Raw genomic sequence first — 23,334 nt, forward strand, 5'->3', positions numbered from 1 at the left:
ATGATGTTGGGCACCTTTAATATATTTAATGGCTATACATCTATCTTTCTTTTGGAAGTGTCTGTTCAGATCCTTTGCCTATTTTTAATTTGGGTGTCTGTTGTTGATTTAAAAAGTCTTTACACTTCCAGATTTGAATTCTTTGCCAATGTATGTATTGTGACTATTTATCCCAGTTTGTGACTTTCATTTTAATTGTTTCTTTCAATGATCAAAACTTTAAAATTTTTAAGAAATCCAATATATCAGCTTCTTATGGTTAGTGCTTTCATGGCCTATGAGAAATATTTGCCTATTCTATCAATAAGATAAAGAGTTCTGGTAGATTAGTGGTTATGAGTCGGGCTGCTAACCTCAAGGTCAACAGTTTGAAACTACCAGCTGTTCCATGGGAGAAAGATGAGGCTTTCTGCGCTCCTAAAGAATTACAGCCTTAGACCCCCCTCTGCAGGGTCCTTGTGAGTCAGCACTGACTCCATCGCACATCACCATTAGATATTCTCCTGCTTTCTTATGGAAACCTTACAGTATATACGTTTGCGTTTCATTCTGGGATTCATCTCAAATGGTTTTTATTTTAGCTGTGAGATAGTGGTCAAGACTCATTTTTTTCCCTTCCTCCAGTTAAATTGCCTTTGCACCTTTGTTGAATATTAATTGACTGTGGGTCTATTCTAATGTTGCTTGAATTCTGAAATTATGAACTATCTTCCACAGTTAGTGTCATGTTTAAGTTATATGGACATGCACAGATATTCATGAAAATATTGGACAAGGAAATTAAAACTGAGCAATTGAATTAGAATGAAGCCTTCCCTATTTAATATTAAAACCTGCTTCTGCACACCCCTGTTCTCTGTATTTCGAATTGTATGTAAGGATAAGGATCTCTATAAGGATAAGAAAAGATGTTTACAGAGGTCTTGACACATGGTCATTCCTCCCATTTATTTCCCTAGACCTCAGGATCAGATAAGTGACTTGAAGTAGGTCAGAAGCAGGGCAGTTCCTCTGCTAGGAATCAAACCATTCCCAAACAGGTACAAACTTAACTTTTTAACCTACTGAGTCATGAGCCCTTAAAATGGTTACTACAGGAAATTTTTCCAGCAGATTTTCCTACTCTTTGTAAAACCATTTCTTAATTATTATGATTCCTGGTCAGTGCACATCACAAACAGCCACTACTGCTCTGTCAGTGGTGACTTGTGTGCTGCTATGATGCTGAACAAATTTCAATGAAGCTTCCAATCTGAGAGACTAGGAAGAAAGGCCTGGAAATCTACTTCTGAAAATTAGCCAGTCAAATCCTGTAGGTCACAACAGTCTAATCCACAACCAGTCATGAGGATGGCACAGGGCCAGGCAGTGTCTGATTCTGTGGTCCACAGTATTACCATGAGTCCGTGGCCAACTCCACGATGGTTAACAAGAACAACAAATCTTAATTGTTACAAATATAGTGAAACAGAAAACACTAATATTCAGAACAATGAGTTGATATGAATTTCTTGCATTATATTGCAAAAGCTGCATTCTTATTAGCATACTTATTAGCTTCCAGGAAGTCATAAGGTTTGCTTTCTTTAATGATTTGTTTGTCCGTTGGGTACTTCCTTTATAAGACCATGCAAGTAAAAAACTTCATTGTTGATGTCCAATGGACCTTGGCTGAAAGCAGAGAATACCAGAAAGATGTTTACCTATGTTTAACTGACAATGCAAAGGCTTTAGGTTGTGTGGATCATGACACACTATGGACAACATTGCAAAGTATGAGTATTCCAGAACATTTAATTGTGCTCATGAGGAATCCGTACATGGACCAAGAGGCAGTTGTTCAAACAGAACATGGGAACACTGAATGGTTTAAAATCAAGAAAGATGTGTGATAGGGTTGTATTCTTTCACCATACTTACTTAACCTGTATGCTGAACAAATAATCTGAGAAGCTGGGTTATATGAAGAAAAACATGGCATCAGGATTGGAGGAAGACTCGTTAACAACCTGCAATATGCAGATGATACAGCCTTGCTTGCTGAAAGTGAAGAAGACTTAAAATACTTACTGATGAAGATCAAAGAGCACAGCCTTCGGTATGGATTGCATCTCAATGTAAAGAAAACAAAAATCCTCACCACTGGACCAATAAACAACCTTCTTTTCTCAATGGAGAAAAGATTGAAGTTGTCAAGGACTTCAATCTTCTTGGATCAACTATCAACACTCAAGGAAGCAGCAGTCAAGAACTCAAACGACATATTGCATTATGCAAATCTGCTGCACAAGACCTTTTTAAAGTGTTGAAGAGCAAAGATGTCAGTTTGAGGACTAAGGTGTGCCTGACCCAAGCCATGGTATTTTCAATAACCTTATATGCATGTAAAAGTTGGACAGTGAATAAGGAAGACGATAGAAGAATTGATGCTTTTGCGTTATGTTGTTGGAGGAGAATATTGAAAGTGCCATGGTCTGCAAAAAGAACAAACAAATCCGTTTTGGAAGAAGTGCATCCGGAGTGCTCCTTGGAGGCCAGCATGGCCAAACTTCGTCTCTCATACTTTGGACATATTGTCAGGAGGGAGCAGTTGCTGGAGAAGCATATCATGTTTGGTAGGGTGGAGGGTCAGAGAAAAAGAGGAAGACCCCAACAAGATGGATTGGCCAAGTGGTAGCATCAATGGACTCAAGTGTGGCAACAATAGTGAGGTTGGCCCAGGATCAGACAGTGTTTTGTTCTGCTGTGCATCACTTCGCTATGAGTCGGTACTGACTCACTGGCACCTAATAACAACAACAACAAGGAAGTACCAGTCAGACAGGTTTGTAAATTGAGAGTTGAAATTCCATGAGATAAATACCATGATAAAACTATATATGTAAGACACTCTGGATTTGCATGGAAGTGATACCAATTCTGGACTTCTGGTGTGTCACTGTAGGGTCAGCACTGGACTGCGAACCACAATTGTGGTCAACAGTTCAAACTCGTCAGCTGCTCCTCAGAAACCCTTAACAGGGTCACTATGAGTCACAACTGACACGACAACATGTAACAACAACAATGCCAGTGCTGGTCTGGGTGAGGAGGGAGAATCTTCTCCCAGGGGCCAGTGCTTAATCTAAGTCAGTCCTGAAAGAGGTGATGGTTACGTCTGGGAATAGTCCATCTTTTTGAACTAAATGAGAATCAGATCTCTGATCTTGGCCTTATTTACATCTGATTCTAAACCATCAAAAGCAGTCTTCTAGGCTGATATAAAAATGCAAATGAAATTAATGTAATATAATTATAAATTGCAGGTGTATAACGAGACATATACAAGGCTGGGGACTCTCCGCAGTGTGGAGCTGGAGCTAGAGAGATGGGATATTCTGGATGAAATTTGGTGGAGGAGGAGAATGGCATGTTTGAGGTTGGAGGTGATGACAGCAGACTGGCTCACTTGATGGGAGTGGAAAATATGAGGTGGAATGGTCAGTGCAAACAGAGGGCCATAAAACTCACGATTTAGAACATTAATTTGATTTAAGAGGTAATTGGGAAGCGTCTCCAGATTGTAAAAACATAGGTGATGTGGACTAGACCGTGCTTCAGGAATTACTCTTGCTATTATGGATACATTCTCCTAGTTCTCTTCCTGCCTCTGTAGTTTCTACATTTTTCTGTTCCTTAAATAGAGGTGTTTTCTAAATAGTATCCATTAGTCCTCTTTTCCTCCTACAGTGTTGGTCTTTCAATCTGTGTCCCCTTCGGCTCACCTGGAGAGTGTTTTTAAGTGTAGTCAAGTCAATCCTGACTCATAATGACCCTGTATAGGGTTTCCAATGTGGCGCTGTGGGTTAATGTGCTAGACTGTATAGTCGGTTTGAACAGCAAGGTCAGTGGTTCAAGTTCACCAGCTGCTTTTGGAAACCCTAAACAGGGTTGCTGTGGGTTGGAACCAACTCCACAGCACTTAACAAAGCATAGTTTCCAAGGAACAACTGATGGGCTTGGACTGCCAACCTGGTGGTTAACAGTCCAGTGCTGATTCTACACCACCATACCAGGACCTCCTCTTGCAGAGTTGTTGGTAGTGCCATCGAGTTATTTCAGACTCATAGTGACCCTGTATGTTTACAAGGAGCTGCTGATGAGCTTAAGCTGCGGACCTGGAGTTTCAAACTGACTTTGCAATCCAGCACATTAACCTACAGCGTCAACACTGGGAGAGTGGGAGTGGGGGGAAAGGGGATAGGGTCTGGCCTCATTCCCACAGATACACTTGATCTATTCGCCACATTATAGTTCCTAGGAAAAAAGTAACAAAGTTTCTCATATCTTTTCTTTTTTTAAATTCGGAAACTCTTGATCTTCTTATGCAATGTAGATACTTGAACATTTTGGACCTCAGCTTCCTTATGTAAATGTAAATTTAAATGATTAAGTCATGGTGAGAGTTCACCCCAGGAAACTGGTGAGAAGGCTGCTTGTTTGATCTCTTCTCTCTTACCCTAGTGTTTTCCCTCTTTTCCCTCTATCCGTTTCTCAAATTATTACCAGCTCAAAAACAACAAAGCTGAAAATTCTAACTGCCTAATGGCTATTTGGTCAAGAGTTGATACAGAGACTGTGAAAAGTGTTGGATTTGATATCAGGAGTTGTCAGCAGGAGCAGTACACAGAGGGAGTGGAGAGAGAGTGATGGGTTTGTGCAGGAGCTGAGTGTGCAAAAGGAACTAGTGTGTGCAGGACCTGAGTTTGCACTGGGAGAGTGATGGAGAGTGCATAGGAGCTGAGTGTACACTGGGGAGTGGAGAGAGAGTGATGGAGTATGTGCAAGATCTGAGTGCACAAAGAAGCTGCCAGGACACTAGAGAAGTGCCAAGGCTGGCTTGGTCAGCCCATTGTCTTAATCCAGATGGCAATGGAACCGGGTCTGGAGTAAAAGAGGAAGTCTGGTTGGCAAGAGTCTCCTTGAGAAAGCTGAAGAAAATGAGTATGTAATTAAAGAGGACACTGTGATATTTGAATAATGGCAAAAAAGAATAAATGTAAATGAAGAAAACATGTTTTTCCCCTCAATTTCTGTTTCTGTATAATTGCTCTCCTCAGACTTGATTAAAGTTAGTCTGACTTGAAAATTTTTATGCAGAAAATTTGGGGTCAAGGGGGTGAAAGCCTAAGAAAATGATCAACTCTAAGTGGCCCAGCACACTACTTTCCACAAATAAGTGTTAAAGCAAAGAACAAATAAAAGATGGATTATGAGAGTCTCAGATCCTTCTGATAGTGTTTCAGAAAGATAACTTGTAATATTTATCTTGATGCTGATGCATTTTAGGTAGTGTTCAAGTCACATTTGAACCTAGACATTTTAAGACAATTATTATTATTAAGTGCCTTTGAGTCCATTTGTATAGGGTTTCTGAGGAGCAACTGGCTACTTTGAACTTCTGACCTTGCAGCTCAAACCAGTGCTTATCCTACAAGCACCACATCAGGACTCCTTTTAAGATAATACTTGAGGCCAATACTTTGGTAAAGAAGCAATATTTTCATTTAATAGAATCCTGATAAATATTTCACTTTGTAGGGGAACAGTCAATGTTTAGTTCATTGTACAAAAGACATTAAAAAATAAATTTTTTCAACCATTTTTTCTACTTGCTTCTCTGTGTACAGTACTTCCTTGTGCTATAATTTCTTTGTGTGCCTCAGTTCTTTCTGAAAAAATTTTGAAAGTCAAGCTGAAACCAGCCAGAGTTTATGCTGATTTTAGACATAACAAATTACTAAATTATACACATTTTATAGCTATTCCCACTATAAGAGTATCTTCTAAAAATTTCTGTTTAGTAGGTCTTTGAATCTTGTTACTTTATGGTGCAGTAAGAAACGCATGAAGTAATTTGAATTTAGAGACACTGCTTTGCATGCATATCTGGGCATTGGCATTTAGAGTCTGTAAAATAAATTGGCAGTGAATGTTTTATTTACCTGTTAGAATCTCAACTAGATCATCCAGTAGCACTTTCCCAGCTATATTGGAATACACTCGATGGGACTGATATGGAAATATAAAGCATTTATTCAGAAATAATTGTGTGTAGGTTTCATGAAGATTATAATGTCCTATAAAATACTTGGGTGTATAATTTAGAAGTAAAAATAATGTGGAAAGTAAAACTGGTCCACCATCATATTTATTCTTTTTTTAAATGAGCACAGTAGTCACTGTTTATTGAAATATATTCTAGATTAAGGGTCCTTATCATACGTGGCCTGTCTAGATTGCCAAGCTTTTTGATAAAGCTGGCAGCATGAATGACAGCTGCAAACCCAAGGTTAGATTGCAGAGTCAGTTTCTCCCTGGCTTTCTCTTCTTTTAAGCTTCCCTTTCATGTGTAGCCAAGTGAAAGCCTCCAAGTGAAATGTAAGCCCTGTAGATCCTCGGGGGTCTGATGAGAGGATACAGAAGAAAGGCAGCAGTTTGGAAAGCCTGCGGAAGGCATTGAGGGCAGAGGGCCCGTGTGATGACAGGACTCCCAGACCTTTCTGAGGAGATGAATGAGCAGGCAGTGCAGTGCCTCCATGGCCTCTGGACGTATTTTACTCACAAGAGTAGTCCTAGGCTATCAACCCAATTGTTTTGGCTTTATCCTTCAGATGTTGCAAAGGGAAAATGCGTTCTTTTATTGCTCTTCCAAGCGGTTTAACCATTTATCCTTAATCATCTGCAGTCTGAGTGGGAATAAGTCTTTTAAAGATCACTGAACTTTGCTTGATTTGAAATCAGAGTGGAATTCATTTTATTTAATGTGGGAAACCTCCCTGTGAAACTCTTGACACAAACTGCCTCTTACAATTTAAAAGAGCTCTGTAGAAAAATACAGCCAGATGCGCAAATGTCTGTTCGTGGATGGGTTCGATTGCCACAAGCTTCGTGATGCCTTTTCTGTAGTTATCGATCACTGAAATAACCTTAGCAGTCAAAATGTAGTGAGCAGTGTAAATGAATTAATTTGGGGCTGAAATCACAGGGATATGACCCTAAGCTAACCATAATGTATATCACTGTTATTATAGAATGTATCCTTGCCACTCATATTAAGGATGGTTGATGATTAGAGGAACACTTAATAGATTTGCTATGGTGGAAAAGTTAATAAGTCGATTAGGCCACTGGTGTGTGGAAGTTATCTGTGAAGAAAATACATTTCTTTAGTTTCCCCATCAGCATATCACAAAAGAACCATACTGAGGCCATTTGGAATTTTACAGATCTCTTCAAAGAGAAGTACAGAATGACTTCTAAGAGTGCTAAATCTGTATCTTGGTGCATAGATTTGGCTGGCATAGATGTGGACAGAGTGGGCCAAACAGAAGTAATTGGCATGGGGAAAATGGAGAACAGGCCAGGCTATAATGGTGAATAGAGTTATTTGTCACTGAGTTTGTAATAGGATTTTGAATTAATTCATGCAGCCTTCCAATGCCTTACATTAACCCTGTCAAGATGAACTACAGCCACATCTAAAATGCCATCCCCTATTAAACGGTGCATGTCAGTGAATTTGTAATTTCTTCTGTTCACCAGAAGATGAATGGATTCTAGTCAGAAAATAAACGTGTGCTTCAGAAATGCACATTTCAAAATGCAGAAGGCTATCTTAGGAGAACATTTCTTTGCATTGTTATACAGTAAGTATGTATTAAAATGTAATTTTGCTACATGAATTCTTCCAAAAGGAGAAGCATCCAGTCCCGAAGACACAAACACACTGTCAGAGGCTGTTTCAGTGGTGAACAGGCTTTTTGGCCTGGGTGATGATGATGATGATGATGATAATGGTTCATGCATATAGAACTGGGTCATTGGTGGTGGGTTACATACATTAATTCACTAGATCCTCACCACAAGCCAGCTGAAGATGCTGAAGAACAAAGTAGCTAATCTACCCAAGATCATACAACTACTAAGTGGGCCAGGTGGGATTCAAACCCATGGAGACTGACCTCCCATCCTTTAACCTAAATTGCCTGATTATAGTCTCATCAGCTATGTTACAGGAGTCAGGTTAATATAATACTTATAAGTACTCTTCTCTCTGGCCCAATTTTTTTTCTCTTTCTTGGTCTTGGTCTCGGTCTCGGTCTCGGTCTCTCATTCTTTCTCTCTGTCTCTGTTTTTGCCACAGTAATATGTATTGCTATGTTTATTTACTTCCTCATGCCTATCTTGTGAATACTGTTAGCCTGGGATCACCAGATTTTAATAGATAGCATATTAGATTATATATTGAGGATAGACAAAAATCAGAACTGTTTCTTCCACTGAGTTGGACACTGAATGGCATATGACCAAAGTTTGCAAGATTATGAAGGACCAGAGTTCTTGATGGGTTAATTCCCTTCTGGTGAAATGAAAGTGCACAGTAGCATCACTTGTAAGATAGGTTCAAGACTGAATATCAGAAGTCGAGTGATTGGAGGCAGGCTTCAAGTTAGGGTCTAAAACTCAGAGTGCACGTGAGAGTATCAGAACTTCTGGAAAGCTAGATTCCCAGTTTATTGGTCACTCAAAATAGCTCTGATTATTTAAACATAGCATCATGTTGACCAATCCAAGGCGAGATGACTGCCAATAGCATTTTTAGAGCAAGCATTATTATTCCTCTTAAGCCAAATAAAAATATTTAGTTAAAAAGTTTGGCTGTGGGTAGACCAGACTCGAATTCTCTGACAAGAAATCCAACTAATTATTAAACACTATACTATGAAGTTCTGGAATCCTGGTGCTGAAATACTGAACTTCTAACCATAGGATTGATGGTTCAAACCTACCAACCACTACTTGGAAACCCTATACAGCGTCGCTGAGTCAAAATCTACTCAATGATACTTAACACCACCACCTTGAAGTTCTACTGCTGTTACTGATGCAAGACCTGATTAGTCAAAAGGTTCAGTTTGATTCCACCTCCAAAGATAGACTTGCTGATCAACTTCTGAAAAATCAACCACTGAAAACGCTGTGGAGCACATAGAATTCTGACACACATGGGCTCGCGATTGACTTGACAACCATTCTAAGCCCTAGAGATCTGTGTGCTCTCTCTGCCCCTGCAAACCAATATCGTATCATATCCCCAGTACTCATTGCATTTACTACATTGTGTTATATAGTTCTCTTGACTGTCTTATCCTTTAAGGACACAACTGTGCCCTATTCCTCTTTAAATCCTCAGTACTGACACATTGTCTGGTGTAAAGCAAAAAGCTCAATAAATGTTTGTGGGGTTTTTTGTTTGTTTGTTTTTTATGAATGGATCAATGAATAATTATGTGAAAGTCAGAGCCCTGTGATCTTTTCTAGTGAGTTATTATAGATATGTTTGATTTGCCATTTATCCTCTCAGTCAATGAGAGGGAGCAGTGTCTCAGAGAGACCAGAGATCTTTTTAAAGTGACAGCTAGGCCTCAAGAATGGGTATCTCCAATACCATTGAGAAGTATCATGTTTAATCCATTTGATGATTAAATTGCCTTGGGGAGATACACACAAGTTTTAAACCTGTCATTTATAACCTTTATACAATGTAGCAACATGTAGAACCTCATCTGTTCTTTAAGCATTATCAGTCTAACAGTGCTCTTTTAAGAAAGAGCAATGTTACCACGTAGATTGTGAAACACCATATATTTGTACATTTACAGATTATAAGTTTTGAGAGGGCAGGGACAGTGACGGCCTTGTTCACTGTTACATTGAAGACCCTGGCACATAGTATGCCTTCAGTAAATACTTGTTGAGTTACTGAGCAATTATAACTACTTCTCACATTTAAAGTAATATCAGAGAAAGTTTTGCCCAAAAGCCAAATTCTTACTTTGATCAATTACACTTAAGAGCAGTTAGTAAATTAATGAATTGTGCTCATGTTAAAACTTTTCTTCTCTGTGCTTTTCATGTATCCTGATGTGTAGTTGACAAAATAAATTAAGTTTACTTTTATGAATTTATTGAATTTATACTGGGAAGTCAGGAGTCCCTGGGTAGTCCAGATGGTTAAATACTCAAATAACCTGTAGGCTGGTAGTTCATACCTACCTAGGGAGATCTTGGAAGACAAGCATACTTCTGATACCCTTTGGAGCAATTCTATTCTGCATTCGTGGGGTTTCTAGAAAATGGAACTGACTTGATGGCAACCAATAACAACAACTACTAGGAAATCAGACTCAGCAGTCATTTTATGTTCTAACCCCAAATAAGGGAAAAGCTCCCACTAAGTTAAACATGGAAATGATGATGCATTTAATGCTCTCTGCTGTTAACCAAAAGGTTGAATGTTTGAGTCCACCAGAGAGACACCTTGAAAGACAAAGACAGCCAGCAGGCTAAAGTTAAATTTAGCAACAGAAGGCCAGTAGTGGATGGCGCATGGATTTCCTTGCTGTTCTTATCACACTGTGGATGCTCTGTTTGAATTTGGTATTTATTTATATATTTCTTATTTATATAGTTTTCAATGTGAGATTTTCTTGAAAGAGTAAAGTGTTCGTGTTACCTTGCCTTTAAAAAAATAATAATGAAGCATTGTTGCACTAGTCCTAGCATTAAAATGCATTTCTTTTCTTTCAGGGTATACCTCAGTTACCATGTGCCAAAGCATTATACAACTACGAAGGCAAAGAACCTGGAGACCTTAAATTCAGCAAAGGTGACATCATCATTTTGAGACGACAAGTAGATGAAAATTGGTACCATGGGGAAGTCAACGGAATCCATGGCTTTTTCCCCACCAACTTTGTGCAGATTATTAAACCGTTACCTCAGCCCCCACCTCAGTGCAAAGCCCTTTATGACTTTGAAGTGAAAGACAAGGAAGCGGATAAAGATTGCCTTCCCTTTGCAAAGGTAAATTTGAATGAGATCATTTTCAGGTTGTATGTCTGGGTACATAGCCAGATGGCTTGAATTTCTTTTTGCAAAATACCTGGAAGTAATGGTGCTAACAGTCAAGCACTCAACTGTTAGCCAGAAGGATGGCAGTTAAAACCCAACAGGAGATGCTTCAGAAGGCAGGCCTGGAGAGAGCTGCTTCTGAAAAGTCACAACCTTAAAAAGTATGTGGTGTCCAGGAGTGGAGATCTCTGGGAACATCAAGTGAGAAGAGCAGAGTGCTGGACCCTATCCAGAAAAACAGTGATGCCAGAGATGATGACGTGGACAGATGGAGCAGCTGGGGACACTGGACCCAGGGAGGGAGAAGGGCTGTGTACTGATGGCCAGGCAGCAGGCCTGTGGGGTGTACCCTTTGGTTATTTGATGATGCATGGAGGGGATTGTAATCATTTCAATGAAACGAAATAAGATAGGATGAATGTAAAACTGATGTTCTCCTATATAAACCCACATAATTCACAATAAAAACTTAAAAAAAAAAAAAAAGGAGATGGGGATAAGATTCTTATGATTCAGTTGTTGTTGTTGTTATGTACCATGGAGTTGGTTCCGACTCATAGCGACCCTGTACAGGGTTTCCGAGTTCAGTAGTGAGTAATTATTATCATGACTAATTGCAACTGTCACAATTGTAAAGGTAGATGTTTCTTAACGAAAATGAGGGACTAGTTAATCTTACAGTCCAGATAAAGAGGATGCTAGGACCATCAAGGCAGAAGAGCACAAGCAGAATGTAGGACCCTATTCAGAGAAGCAGGGACACCAGAAATGGAGGCAAAGATGGGGAACATAGAGAAAGGGAGTGGCTGAGGACTCTAGATTCATGGGACAAGAAGGACAGAGCTGGTGGCCAGGAGGCAAACTTGCAGAATGTGCCCTTTGGTGGTGTAAATTATTATTTATGCTTGAGTGGGTTTTTTTGTTTGTGTGTTTTTTAAAAAGCTAAAATGAATAGAGAGAAATACTGTTAACTGATGGTACATGGAGGGGATTATAATCATTGTAATGAAACAAAGTATATAATTTGTAGAATGTTAAACTGATGATGTACCCTGTAAACTTTCACTCAATTCACAATAAAAACTTAAAAAAAAAAAAAAAAAAAGGTCTGTGGAACAGTTTTGCTCTGCTCACACGAGTGGAAATTGGCTTAACAACAGGAGTCTTCTTAATGTCACAAGGAAAGAAATTTTGTTAATAGGCTATTTTTATATGAAGGATAATTTTGATTAATGCTCTATGTGGTATCATTTTCATATTTAGAACCTCTATTTAATTCTAAGCCAGTTTGAAGGGTGTGTGCGCTACTCAGGGATTCTAAAGTACTGAATTATATATCACAAAATGAAATATTCCATATTTCATATGTAAATGTCTTTCTTTCCCTTCCCCCATGAAGGAATAGATGTACTGAATTGATAATGGTTAGGAATTTTATACAGAATACTGTTTTTATATAAAGAAAAGCAGAGTATACATTTGGATGGGCATTTGGTATGTTATCAGAGAGTGTGTGAGAAGAATCTAAAAATTAGTCTAAAATAGAGATTCAAGAAACTGGAGTATGAAGCATTTGAGATGACTCTAAACAATCAATAAGCAGACAGCCCCTTTTGCAAAGGAGTTCATAATTTACAGCTGTATGAAAGTATACCAGGCTGACTGATAGGTTCCATTGAACCTTGGATTCCTGTACAAAAGCTGCACCATTGCATGTTTATTGAAGTACTCTTGACTTCCTTATTGAAAAGGAAAATTAAGTGATTAAACTTAATGGGATTAGGTAGACTAACCATTTGTTGTCTCTTCAGGATGATGTTCTGACTGTGATCCGCAGAGTGGATGAAAACTGGGCTGAAGGAATGCTGGCAGACAAAATCGGAATATTCCCAATTTCATATGTTGAGGTAAGTTAGACTGTAAAAACTTGGATCAAATTAGTATTTGTCTTGGTAAATAAATCTTATTTATGCAGTTGGAACATTAAGAAGCCACGTTTCCTACTTAAGAAGTTTGAATAGCACAAAGCACCAGGAATACCTTGTTTTAGACCATTAGATGGGTTAGGAGGAGTTCTTCTACCCTACCCTGCAATTACTGAAAATTGTGAAATATTTGAAACTCTTTACTTTGTCTGCTGGAAGCATTCTTATCTCTTGCTACATGGTACTGTATGCTTCACATTGGTTACCTGTATTATTTCCAGGTATTTGGTTCCATTTTTTAGCTTTGAGATCAAAAGATTGATAAACTTACTAAGTTAGGTGGGAGATTAATTTGTCTACTTACTTAATTTGTTTTATCTGCTGTATCAACAGAACTAGAATGGTGATTTGTTAAGTTGTTGTTGTCAAGTTAATGCCAACTCATAGGGACCCTGTACAGAGTTTCCAAGGATAAGCTGGGGGGTTTGAACAATTGACAGTGTGGTTCACAGTCCAGTGCTGATTCTACATTGTCGTACTTGGAGTCCAATATTCACAAAGTAGACCTTTAAGAAATATTAATTAAATAAGTGAACACATCTTTAGTCTCAAATTAAACCCTTCTACCTCTTTTTAATTAGCTCTGCAGGATAATGCACTGGACTGCAAGGTCAGCATAAACTGCAAGGTCAGCAGTTCAAACCCACCAGTCACTCCTTAGAAACTCTATATAGGGTTGCTGTAAGTTAGAACTGACTCAATGGCACTTAACAACAGAAAGATAGTAGCCAAGCCTATGAAGTAATGTCTCTTTAGAGAATATATATAAAGTAGCACAGTTGTATTATTTTAACACAAATTTAAAATGAACTGCAAAGTTATAATCTACAATAGGCCTATGCTACACCATCTATTGTAACCTTTCTTTCCCTTTAATAATAAGAATGACTAGCTGAACTCAGAATTAAAGAAATTTTTAAAAATTAAATACAGTCTAAGACTAGCGTCATGGAAGACTTCTGAGAAGAAGTGAAATCTTAGTGAACAGTAATAGATAACCAGAAAAACCAAACCTACTACCACTGAGTAAAATCCAGTTCATGGTGACCCTATATAAATATGTAAACCTATATTATAATTTCTACGACTACAGCTCTTCACAGGAGCAGATGGCCTTATATTTCACCCATGGAGCAGCTGGTAGATTTGAACCACCTACCTTGTGGTTAGCAGTACATAGAATGTACTTCCTTCATTTCTCTTGGTTAATCTCTAGTGATTAGTAGGGATTAACCAAGAAAAGTAGAAAAACTACATTTTATGGCAGGAAGAACAGCTAGGCAGGGCAACCAGAATGTTCACAAGCCAAAAAGTAAGAAAGAGCACAGATTGTTTGGGGAATTGAAAGCAATTTTGTTGTTTAAAATAATCAAAGTGTATATCTTAATCATGTTAAAAAAAAAAAAAAAACACCATTACTTGTTTTCCCATCTTTTTATCTGAAGTATTTTGTTTTGACATGAGTCTGAAAACTTGTATGACAAATTCTGTTATTGTAGCCAACACTCCATTTCCCTTATAGACAGTAAGATTGCCAGAGTTTTCATAAATCAGTTTGACTACCATATATCCATGTAAAAGTAATTCAAACCATGTATGGATCTTGAATTTTATTCATTATCTTCAGATGTTCCTGTTTATTGGAATATTTTTTTCCCGCCTTTGAAAGTAAACTATAGGATAAAAATATTCTTAACCTCTCAGGCAATCTTTTCCATATATTCTAACTGTTGTTGTTGTTGTTAAGTGCCATTTATTCAGTTCCAACTCATAGCGATCCTTTGTAAGGTTTCCGAGACTATATCTTTGTGGGAGCAGAAAGCCTCATCTTTCTCCTGTAGAGCAGCTGGTGGGCTCAAACCCACAACCTTTTGTTATTCCCTAGAGCCACTGTGCTCCCCCATTCTAACCGTGGGTCATGGAGAATTACAGGCATTTTCAAATATTTGAACAGCTATACTAAAGAATATGGATAAGCATAAGATTTGTAATGAAAGCCTGCCTTTACTTGTTAGGTGTTATCAATAATACGTGCCAATGCTTGGTTTGTGATGCATGGTAAAGGATTGCTATGTTTTTGTTATTGGGCAGGTGCAGAATTGCTCAGATAGGCATAAAGATCCACCCACAGCAAACTCAGAGAGTCACTTAGAGTCACTCAAGTCTTTATTTGCCCTGACTTAAGTGGGAAAGATAAACTTCCTCCCAAATAGAAAGTATTTTCATTCGTCTGCCTCTTCTTTCAAATGAACACTTTCCTTATTTCAACCAGAATTTTGCCAGTCAAGACGTTGTAAGCAAATCATGGATCTCTAGGAGACTGTGAACATTTCTTTGATGTCAAGCCATCAGATTGAAGTTCCCAGGAGGCTGGTAGCAAGCAGAGCATCTGGGGATTAGTGATACCTGGTTTGCCCTGAAGGGACTAAAGTGGAGGCAGATTTCAATAGCAACCTACCAAAATTTCAACTGTCTAAACAAAGTACAGACTATCTTTCAGCCTCAGACATGGCATAGAGCCAACTATCGTGAGCAAAAACGGTGGCCTTTTCCTGAATAATGGCCTTTCTCTTGCACTATAAACCTGTTAATATTTTTCCCCCTTAAGAGCCCAGAAAATCATATATATATATATATATAATTCATTTGCAAATCATGTTCTTATAGCTTGTATTAAAAAGAGCTAGAACATAATATGCTAGAATATGAAGGATCTCACCATCACATATAATTAGGGGATCTGAGTTCAGAATTGAATCCTAGGTCTCCAGAGTTCTTCATTTACAGCAAGCCTTTGCCATATATTCTAACTGTTGTTGTTGTTAAGTGCCATTGAGCCAGTTCCAACTCATAGCGATCCTTTGTAAGCCTGTCAGTAGAAGCTTTACTCAACTCCTGCTGGTTGGTTGACTTTCGTGATGGAAAGGCCCAAGGAGCTGGAGAAGAAACTCCAAATAGGGTGGACATAGTATGAGTATTCTGGAACACTTAATTGTGCTCATGAGGAATCTGTACCTGAATCAAGAGGCAGTTGTTCAAACAGAACATAGGAACACTGAATGTTTTAAAATTAAGAAAGGTGTGCGACAAGGTTGTATTCTTTTACCATACTTATTCAACCTGCATGCTGAGCAAATAATCCAAGAAGCTGGGTTATATGAAGAAAAATGTGACATCAGGATTGCATGCGAAAGCTGGACAGTGAATAAGGCAGACCTAAGGTAGAAGAATTGATGCCTTTGAGTTATGGTGTTGGAGGAGAATATTGAAAGTGCCATGGGCTACCAAAAGAACCAATAGATCCACTTTGGAAGAAGTGCAGCCAGAGTGCTCCTTGGAGGCCAAGATGGCCAAACTTTGTCTCTCATACTTCGGACATATTGTCAGGAGGGAACAGTCTCTGGAGAAGGATGTCATGTTTGGTAAGGTGGAGGGTCAGAGAAAAAGAAGAAGACCCCCAACAAGCTGGATTGGTCAGGTGGCAGCACTGATGGACTCAAGCGTGGCAACAATAGTGAGGTTGGCCCAGGATCAGGCAGTGTTTCGTTCTGCTGTGCATAAGGTCACTATGGATCGGGACCGACTCGATGGCACCTAACAACAACAAACCTTTATGGGAGCAGAAAGCCTCATCTTTCTCCCGCAGAACCACTGGTAGTTTTGAACTGCTGACCTTGAGGTTAGCAGCCCAACTCGTAATCACTACGCTACCAGAGCTCCTTAGTTTAGCAGCCTGATTTGTAACCACTATGCTACCAGAACTCCTTACTGAGCATGAATCGAGGCAGGAGTTTTCTCTTGGAGTTGCTTCTCACTCTCAGGATTAGGGATCTCTTGCATTGATTCTCATCTTCTCTGGAGATTCTCTTGTCAGCCCCCTCTTTCTCAAACTCTGAGGGTGTGGATTCTATTCTGTTTAGAATGGCTGTTCCTTCAATCTGGAAAGCAGTAATGGGTAAGAGAGTCATGTGAATACCCAGGGAGCTCTTTACAACCACATGCCAAATGACCTTTTGTTTAAAAGTATTTGTTTGTCAAGGACTGATCACAGTTAAAATAATCTTATTTCTTTCTTCAAAAAATGCCCAGTTTTCTACAAAATAGAATAGATTTGAACAACCTCATCAGTTCAGAACTGACTCACTCTGACTTCACAGTCATTTGGATAAGAATTACATGATTCTTAGCAAGTACAAAGTATGAGTGAAGTAAGTGCTAAATATGGGACTTTGAGAGTTTTTCAAACATATTATTATGTATTGTAGGCTTATGATGAACTATAGATTTTCATTAAGTTTTGCATTTTATTTGCATTCTTATATCATTTGTTTGAACTATTACTCACCCAATTTACAACAAAAATTATTTAGCAACTTGTTCCTCTATGTAGGTGAACATTCCTTACATGCAGATAGCATTAAGTAGGCATGTCCTAATAGACAATAGTCTTTACTTTATGTTTTTATCAGAAAGAGAAGCTATTACACTCTTTCTTAGATCTTAGGCTAAAGGTCACCTGTTTTGAGACATTTTCCTTTACCAACTTACATAGAGTAAGTCCCCCTTTTCTTTTTACCTCACATACAGAGTGGTGTGATAGCGGTGAAAAGCTAGACTTTTAAAGCCAAATGACTAGGATTGAAATTCTGAGTGATTTTGTGCTTCTGTCTCCTTGTCTGTAAATAAAAGAACCGCTGTAAAAGGAGAGTTAATTCCAGTGATACTTTATAACAGTACCTGTTATTTAGGAAGACTCTCAGGGTTGCTATGAGTTGGAACCGACTGCAGGGCACATAACAACAACAAAATCAATTATGACAGCTATTATTCTTCAAAGCACTGTTTCATTATCCGGAATTAGTTTAGGTTATTTGCTGATGTGGTTACTATCTTCCAAATCCTGCCTAATTGATCTCAGCAATTATTGGTTGAAAGTATGGAATAAATGAGCAACCTAAGAACCTTTCAAAACTAAAGATTCTAAACCAAAAAGTAACTGTTTTCAAATGTTACCAACGTTTACGGTTTTCAACTGATGATCTCCATCATTCATTACCTAAATATACATTTTGTCTTTGATTTATCTTGGTGAGTATATCACAAAGATACATCTTTCCTCAAAGCCAGAGAGTTTGTATGACATTAGTGAAATTAAAAAAAAAAAAAAAAAATTTTAAACTAGCCTGTATTTGGTTATATGTGCTTTATAATTTTTCCATTAATATAACCATAGCCATACTCTCTGGGTTAGCTTTTAGAGCCTCTGTTAATAATTTGTCTCTAAAATAAAGACTTCCTGTGTGAGATGATTCCTTTCATTTGATGTAGATAGAGGTTATTGTTGTTAGGCACCATTGAGCCAGCTGCGAATCATGGCAACCTTATGTATGATAGAACAAAATGTTGCCTGATCCTATACCATCTTCATGATGGTTGGTATGATTGAATGTGTTGTGTGGCTATTGTGTCAGTCCATTTCATTGAGGGTTTCCTTTATGTTTGCTGAACCTCTTCTTTGTTGTTATTGTTGTTGTTAAATACCATGGAGGCGGCTCCGACTCATAGTGACCCTGCACAGGGTATCCAAGGCTGTAAATCTTTACGGGAGCAGAATGCCTCATCTTTCTCCCGCGGAACCGCTAGTAGTTTCGAACTGCTGACCTTGAGGTTGGCAGCCCAATTCGTAACCACTACGCTACCAGAGCTCCTTCTTTACCAACCATGAATTCCTTTTCAAACAACTGATCTTTCTGGACGATATGTCCAATGTAAGAAAAAAACCAAAGTCTCACCAGCCTCACTTCTAAGGAGTATTCTGGTTGTATTTCTCCTAAGACTGCTTTCTTTGTTCTTCTGGAAGTCCATGGTATAGTCAGTATTCTTTACCAGGTGGCAATGCATCAGTTCTTCTGTTTTCCTTCCTCACTGAGCAAGGCAGAGTGGCCTTACTTTTAGGATCCTCATTTTTCTAAAACAGTTTTGTTGAGTTAAAAGTGATTTATAATAAACTAGTCCTGATGTGGCACTGTGGGTTAATGCGCCAGACTGCAAAGCCGTTTGAACTGCAACGTCGGCAGTTCAAGCTCACCAGCTGCTCCTCAGAAACCCTATACAGAGTTGCTATGGGTCGGAACCGACTCAGTGGCACCTCACAACAACAACCTATATTTAATTTGCACAGTTTGTTGTTGTGAAGTGCCATTGAGTTGTTTCCGACTCATAGTGACCCTGTATAGGGTTTCTACCACTGAATTTTCAGTTCAAATCGACTTTGTGTGTGATACAGTGCTTCATCCTACAGTGCCACAGTGAAGTGTTCATTTCTTGTTTTCAACTTTTAGAATCAACCCCTAGGCAAATAATGTGTGACATTTCTATGGCAATTACATAGCATATGTATTATCAGCCGAAACAAAGGAAAATCAAGTATGCAGAAAAGTTAGAAGGCCTTAAGTATGGTAGTTTCTTTGTTTACCAAGTTAGAGAAGTGGAGGTTTGGATACATGGTTTGAAGTTACAATGATGACCTTTGGAAGAATGAAGAAGAGCAATATTAACTTTATTTCTTAACTCAAAACCTTTGCTCTAGGGAATAATGAGAACCAAATACAATCTTTGATGTACAACTCAGAGGGTTGATTGAAGTATATAAAAAGTTATTATATCATTTATATTTTTATTATTTCCCTTTAAAATTAAAATGTGAAATGTTCAATTGATTGAAATAAATTAAAAGAAAAAATAGTGAAATTATTTAGAAGGAAAGAGAGCTACTGCATTGTTTAGCATACTATCTTGCTCTTCAGTTTTGAAGTAAATTATTTTTTTATAAAAGAAATTTAGATAAATTGTTGCAGAAAGGCAGAATTACTGTTTGATGTGAATTAACGTTTATAAATGAAATTTAGAGATATTGTTAAGAAATCAGTAAGAAGGAGTTACTCAATTGCTTAGCATCATACTTTCGCCTTTAATTCCCATTGAATTGTATCTGCTTTTGAATAGCATTTTTTTGGTTTTTTTTTTTTGACTAGCACTGTGGGCTCTGTCACATGGTGCAAGTTTTCTTATTTTATAAACGTATTTCATTTGAGCAAATCTGTAAAAGATGTATTTGAAGTGTTAAAAATACAAAATGTCACTTTGAGGACTAGGTACGCCTGACTCAAGTCCTGTTACTTCAGTCACCTCCTATGCATGTGCAAACTGGACAATGAATATGGAAGACCAAAGAAGAATTGATACCTTTGAATTAGGATGTTGGCAAAGAATGTTGTCTGTCAGAAGAATGAACAAATCTGTCTTAGAAGTACAGCCAGAGTGCTCCTTAGAATAAAAATGGTGAGACTTTGTCTCATATACTTTGGACATGTTATCAGGAGGGAGCAGTCCTTGGAGAAGGATTGCATGGTTGGTAAAGTAGAGGGTGAGTTAAAAGGAGGAAGATTCTCAACAAGATGGACTGACAGTGGCTGAAACTGTGGGTGAACTCAAGCATTGATCGTGGGAATGATGCAGGACTGGGCAGTATTTCATTATATTGTTCAGAATATAATGTTCAGAAATCACTATTTGGTACCTAATGGTATATAGCAGAAAATGTTATCAGCTTGATACAAGTTGTTATTATTGTTAGGTGCTATGGAGTCAGCACTGATCCACAGCAACCTGATGCACAACAGAACAGAATGAAACATTGCCCTGTCCTTGGCCAACCTGGTGGGCACATAGTACGTAACATCAACAACATGCTTCAATCAGAAAATAGAAAGATGTAACTTTAATTTGTCTCAGGTTTAGCCTTTGAGAAAGATTTCAGAAAATCCTTTTATGGCACATCTCAAATGCCTACTAATTATTACTCTTTGGAAAAACAACATCCATGGAACATTTATTTGCTGTCTTTTTAAACTATATAACTTTTATAACTTTGCTTATACGTAGAAAGGTAATTTTGTCTTTCTTCTTAGAGGCAACATAGAACAGCCTATAAAGTTAAGTTATAATGTTGTTAAGTACCGCTCAGTCATTTCTGACTCACAGCAACCCTGTGTAGGAGTTCCAAGGAGCAGCTGGTTAGTTTGAACCACTAACCTTGTAGTTAGTAGTACAGTGCTTATCAAACAGCACCAACCAGAACTTCTAAGATATAATAGGAGATTTTCATTTCCTCTTGAAAACTAAATTTTCCTTAGAGTGTAAAATGGGGCTTTTCAGTCACTCCTAGCTCCTGACTTGTTGAGCACTTTCTGTGTCCTGCCTTTTGACAAGTCATGCTGTTTTTAGATTTGGGCTTTTAGAAAAATTTCAATGAAAATCAACTTAGTGGTCATTTTACAGTTTCTCTGTATGAGGGGAATTAAACAAATTTGTGGGAAAATAGAATGAAAAGATAATGAATTTTTTTCACAAACTCTTTGAAGTGTCCTTGCATGTCCCTCTATGTATAATCTAGACTTGTTAACTCATCCATAAAGCCACTGAACCACCGAGGTCACATTTGCTGACTGCTTTACTGGAGTCATCTTCATTTTTTTCTACTATGTCACTGAGAAGAGGCCAAATGCAATGCGTGCTTGGCCTTTTCCTGGTTAAAGGCATTGAGTCGGTGTACCGAATCATAATGCACAACAGAATGATACATTGCCTGGCCCTGGGCCAACCTAACAATTGTTGCTACACCTGAGCTCATCACTGCTGCCACTGTGCCAATCCATCTCATTGGGGGTCTTCCTCTTTTTCCACAACCCTCCACTTTACCAACCATGGTATTCTTCTGCAGTGACTGGTCTCTCCTGACAATATGTCCAAAATAAGAGAGATGAAGTCTGGCCATCCTGGCTTCCAAGGAACGTTCTGCCTGTACTGCTTCCAACAAAGATCTTTTTGTTCTGTTGACAGTCTATGGTATTTTCACTGTTCTTCTTCAACACTGTAACTAAAATGCATCATTTCTTCTACGGTCTTCCTTATTCATTGCCCAATGTTCGCATGCATAAGATGTTATTTAAAGTACCATGGCTTGGGTCAGCCGCACCTTAGTCCTCAAACTGACATCTTTGTTCTTCAATACTTTAAAGAAGCTTGTGCAGCAGTAACCGCTGTCTTTTTCCCTACCACAAACATAGAAGGAAAGTGAGCTCTGAACTTTAAAGTTCCGAGGGCAAAGCCAGCTCTCCTCTTGGTTTTCAGGAACAACTGCTTCATAAATATAGCTGGAGGCAAGTTGACTAAATTCACTCTCAAAAGGTATCTTCTAGATAGTACTTGCCAATGAGTGGGTCCTGACTCATAGGATCCCTATTCATACCATAGTAGAAATGTGCTCTAAAGGGTTTTCAGTGGCTGTGACCATTTGGAAGCAGATAATGAAGGCTTTATGCCGAGATGCCTCTGGGGCAACTCAAACCTCCAACCTTTCATTAACAGCTGAGCCCTTTAACCATTTGGACCTCTGAGGGACTCCTTTGTTGAACTGGTTTAATTAAAAGAAGATGTATACTTCAAAAATAATAGAACTGTATACTCAAGAGGAGTCCTGGTATGGCACTGTGGGTTAGTGTGCTGGACTGTAGAGTTGGCTTGAACTGCAAGGTCAGTAGTTCAAGCTCACCAAGCCGCTCCTTGGAAACCCTATACAGGGTTGCTATGAGTTGGAACTGACTCCGTGGCACTTAACAACAACAATATACCCAGAACTCTTAGGAAAATGGATGGGAATAGTATTAGATTAAATAGGAAACTTAATTTAGAGTGGTCTATGCTCCATCTGTTATTCAGCAGCCTCTTTCTAATTGAAGAATTTCCTTTTGTTTTCCATTAGGAAGACATTGAGGGAGCTGAGATTCTAAAGATCAGTTAATGTTTATTGAGTTCTCACTGCATGAATGGAGACTTTCCAGTACTATGGGTACTTTTCTGAAACATAAAAATGAAGATCTCCTGCAGAGACCTAATCAGAGGCTGAGAATAAGGACTAAATGGTATCTAGCATTCATATTGATTCTCCAAAGCATCCCCAAATTGTCTCAGCCTGACCATATTCCCCTAACATAGCTAGAACCTAACTAAGTTGTACTACTGACCGTTCCTAGAAAATACAGCTTGGAGAATTGCTGCCTTTACAAAGTGGAACTTCTCGTTTCCCTCATCTGGAATATATTTTTGCTCATTTATCTGTAGATAGATTGCACTTTCTTCAAGGTACCAGTAAATACAGTGAAACCTGTGAGAGCCAGAATTTGGTGAGACTGCCTTGTTTTTCTGGGTGGGTTAATGCGCCAGACTGCAAAGCCATTTGAACTGCAAGATCGGTGGTTCAAACTCACCAGCTGCTCCTTGGAAATATTATACAGGGTCTCTATGGGTGGAAACTGACTTGATGGAACTTGAC

General features: G+C 38.5%; 1 protein-coding gene across 1 annotated transcript in view; it reads left to right on the plus strand.

The window, feature by feature from the left end:
• SH3RF1 (SH3 domain containing ring finger 1) overlaps positions 1-23,334 on the plus strand; it is a 280,420-nt gene that overhangs the window by 164,905 nt on the left and 92,181 nt on the right. The window contains exons 3-4 of the mRNA XM_006864534.1: positions 10,633-10,908; positions 12,768-12,863. Of these exons, the coding sequence (XP_006864596.1) occupies positions 10,633-10,908; positions 12,768-12,863 (372 nt within the window). The remainder of the gene's footprint in view (positions 1-10,632; positions 10,909-12,767; positions 12,864-23,334) is intronic.

Source organism: Chrysochloris asiatica, unplaced genomic scaffold (genome assembly GCF_000296735.1).
Source record: "Chrysochloris asiatica unplaced genomic scaffold, ChrAsi1.0 scaffold00066, whole genome shotgun sequence".
Lineage (NCBI taxonomy): Eukaryota > Metazoa > Chordata > Mammalia > Afrosoricida > Chrysochloridae > Chrysochloris > Chrysochloris asiatica.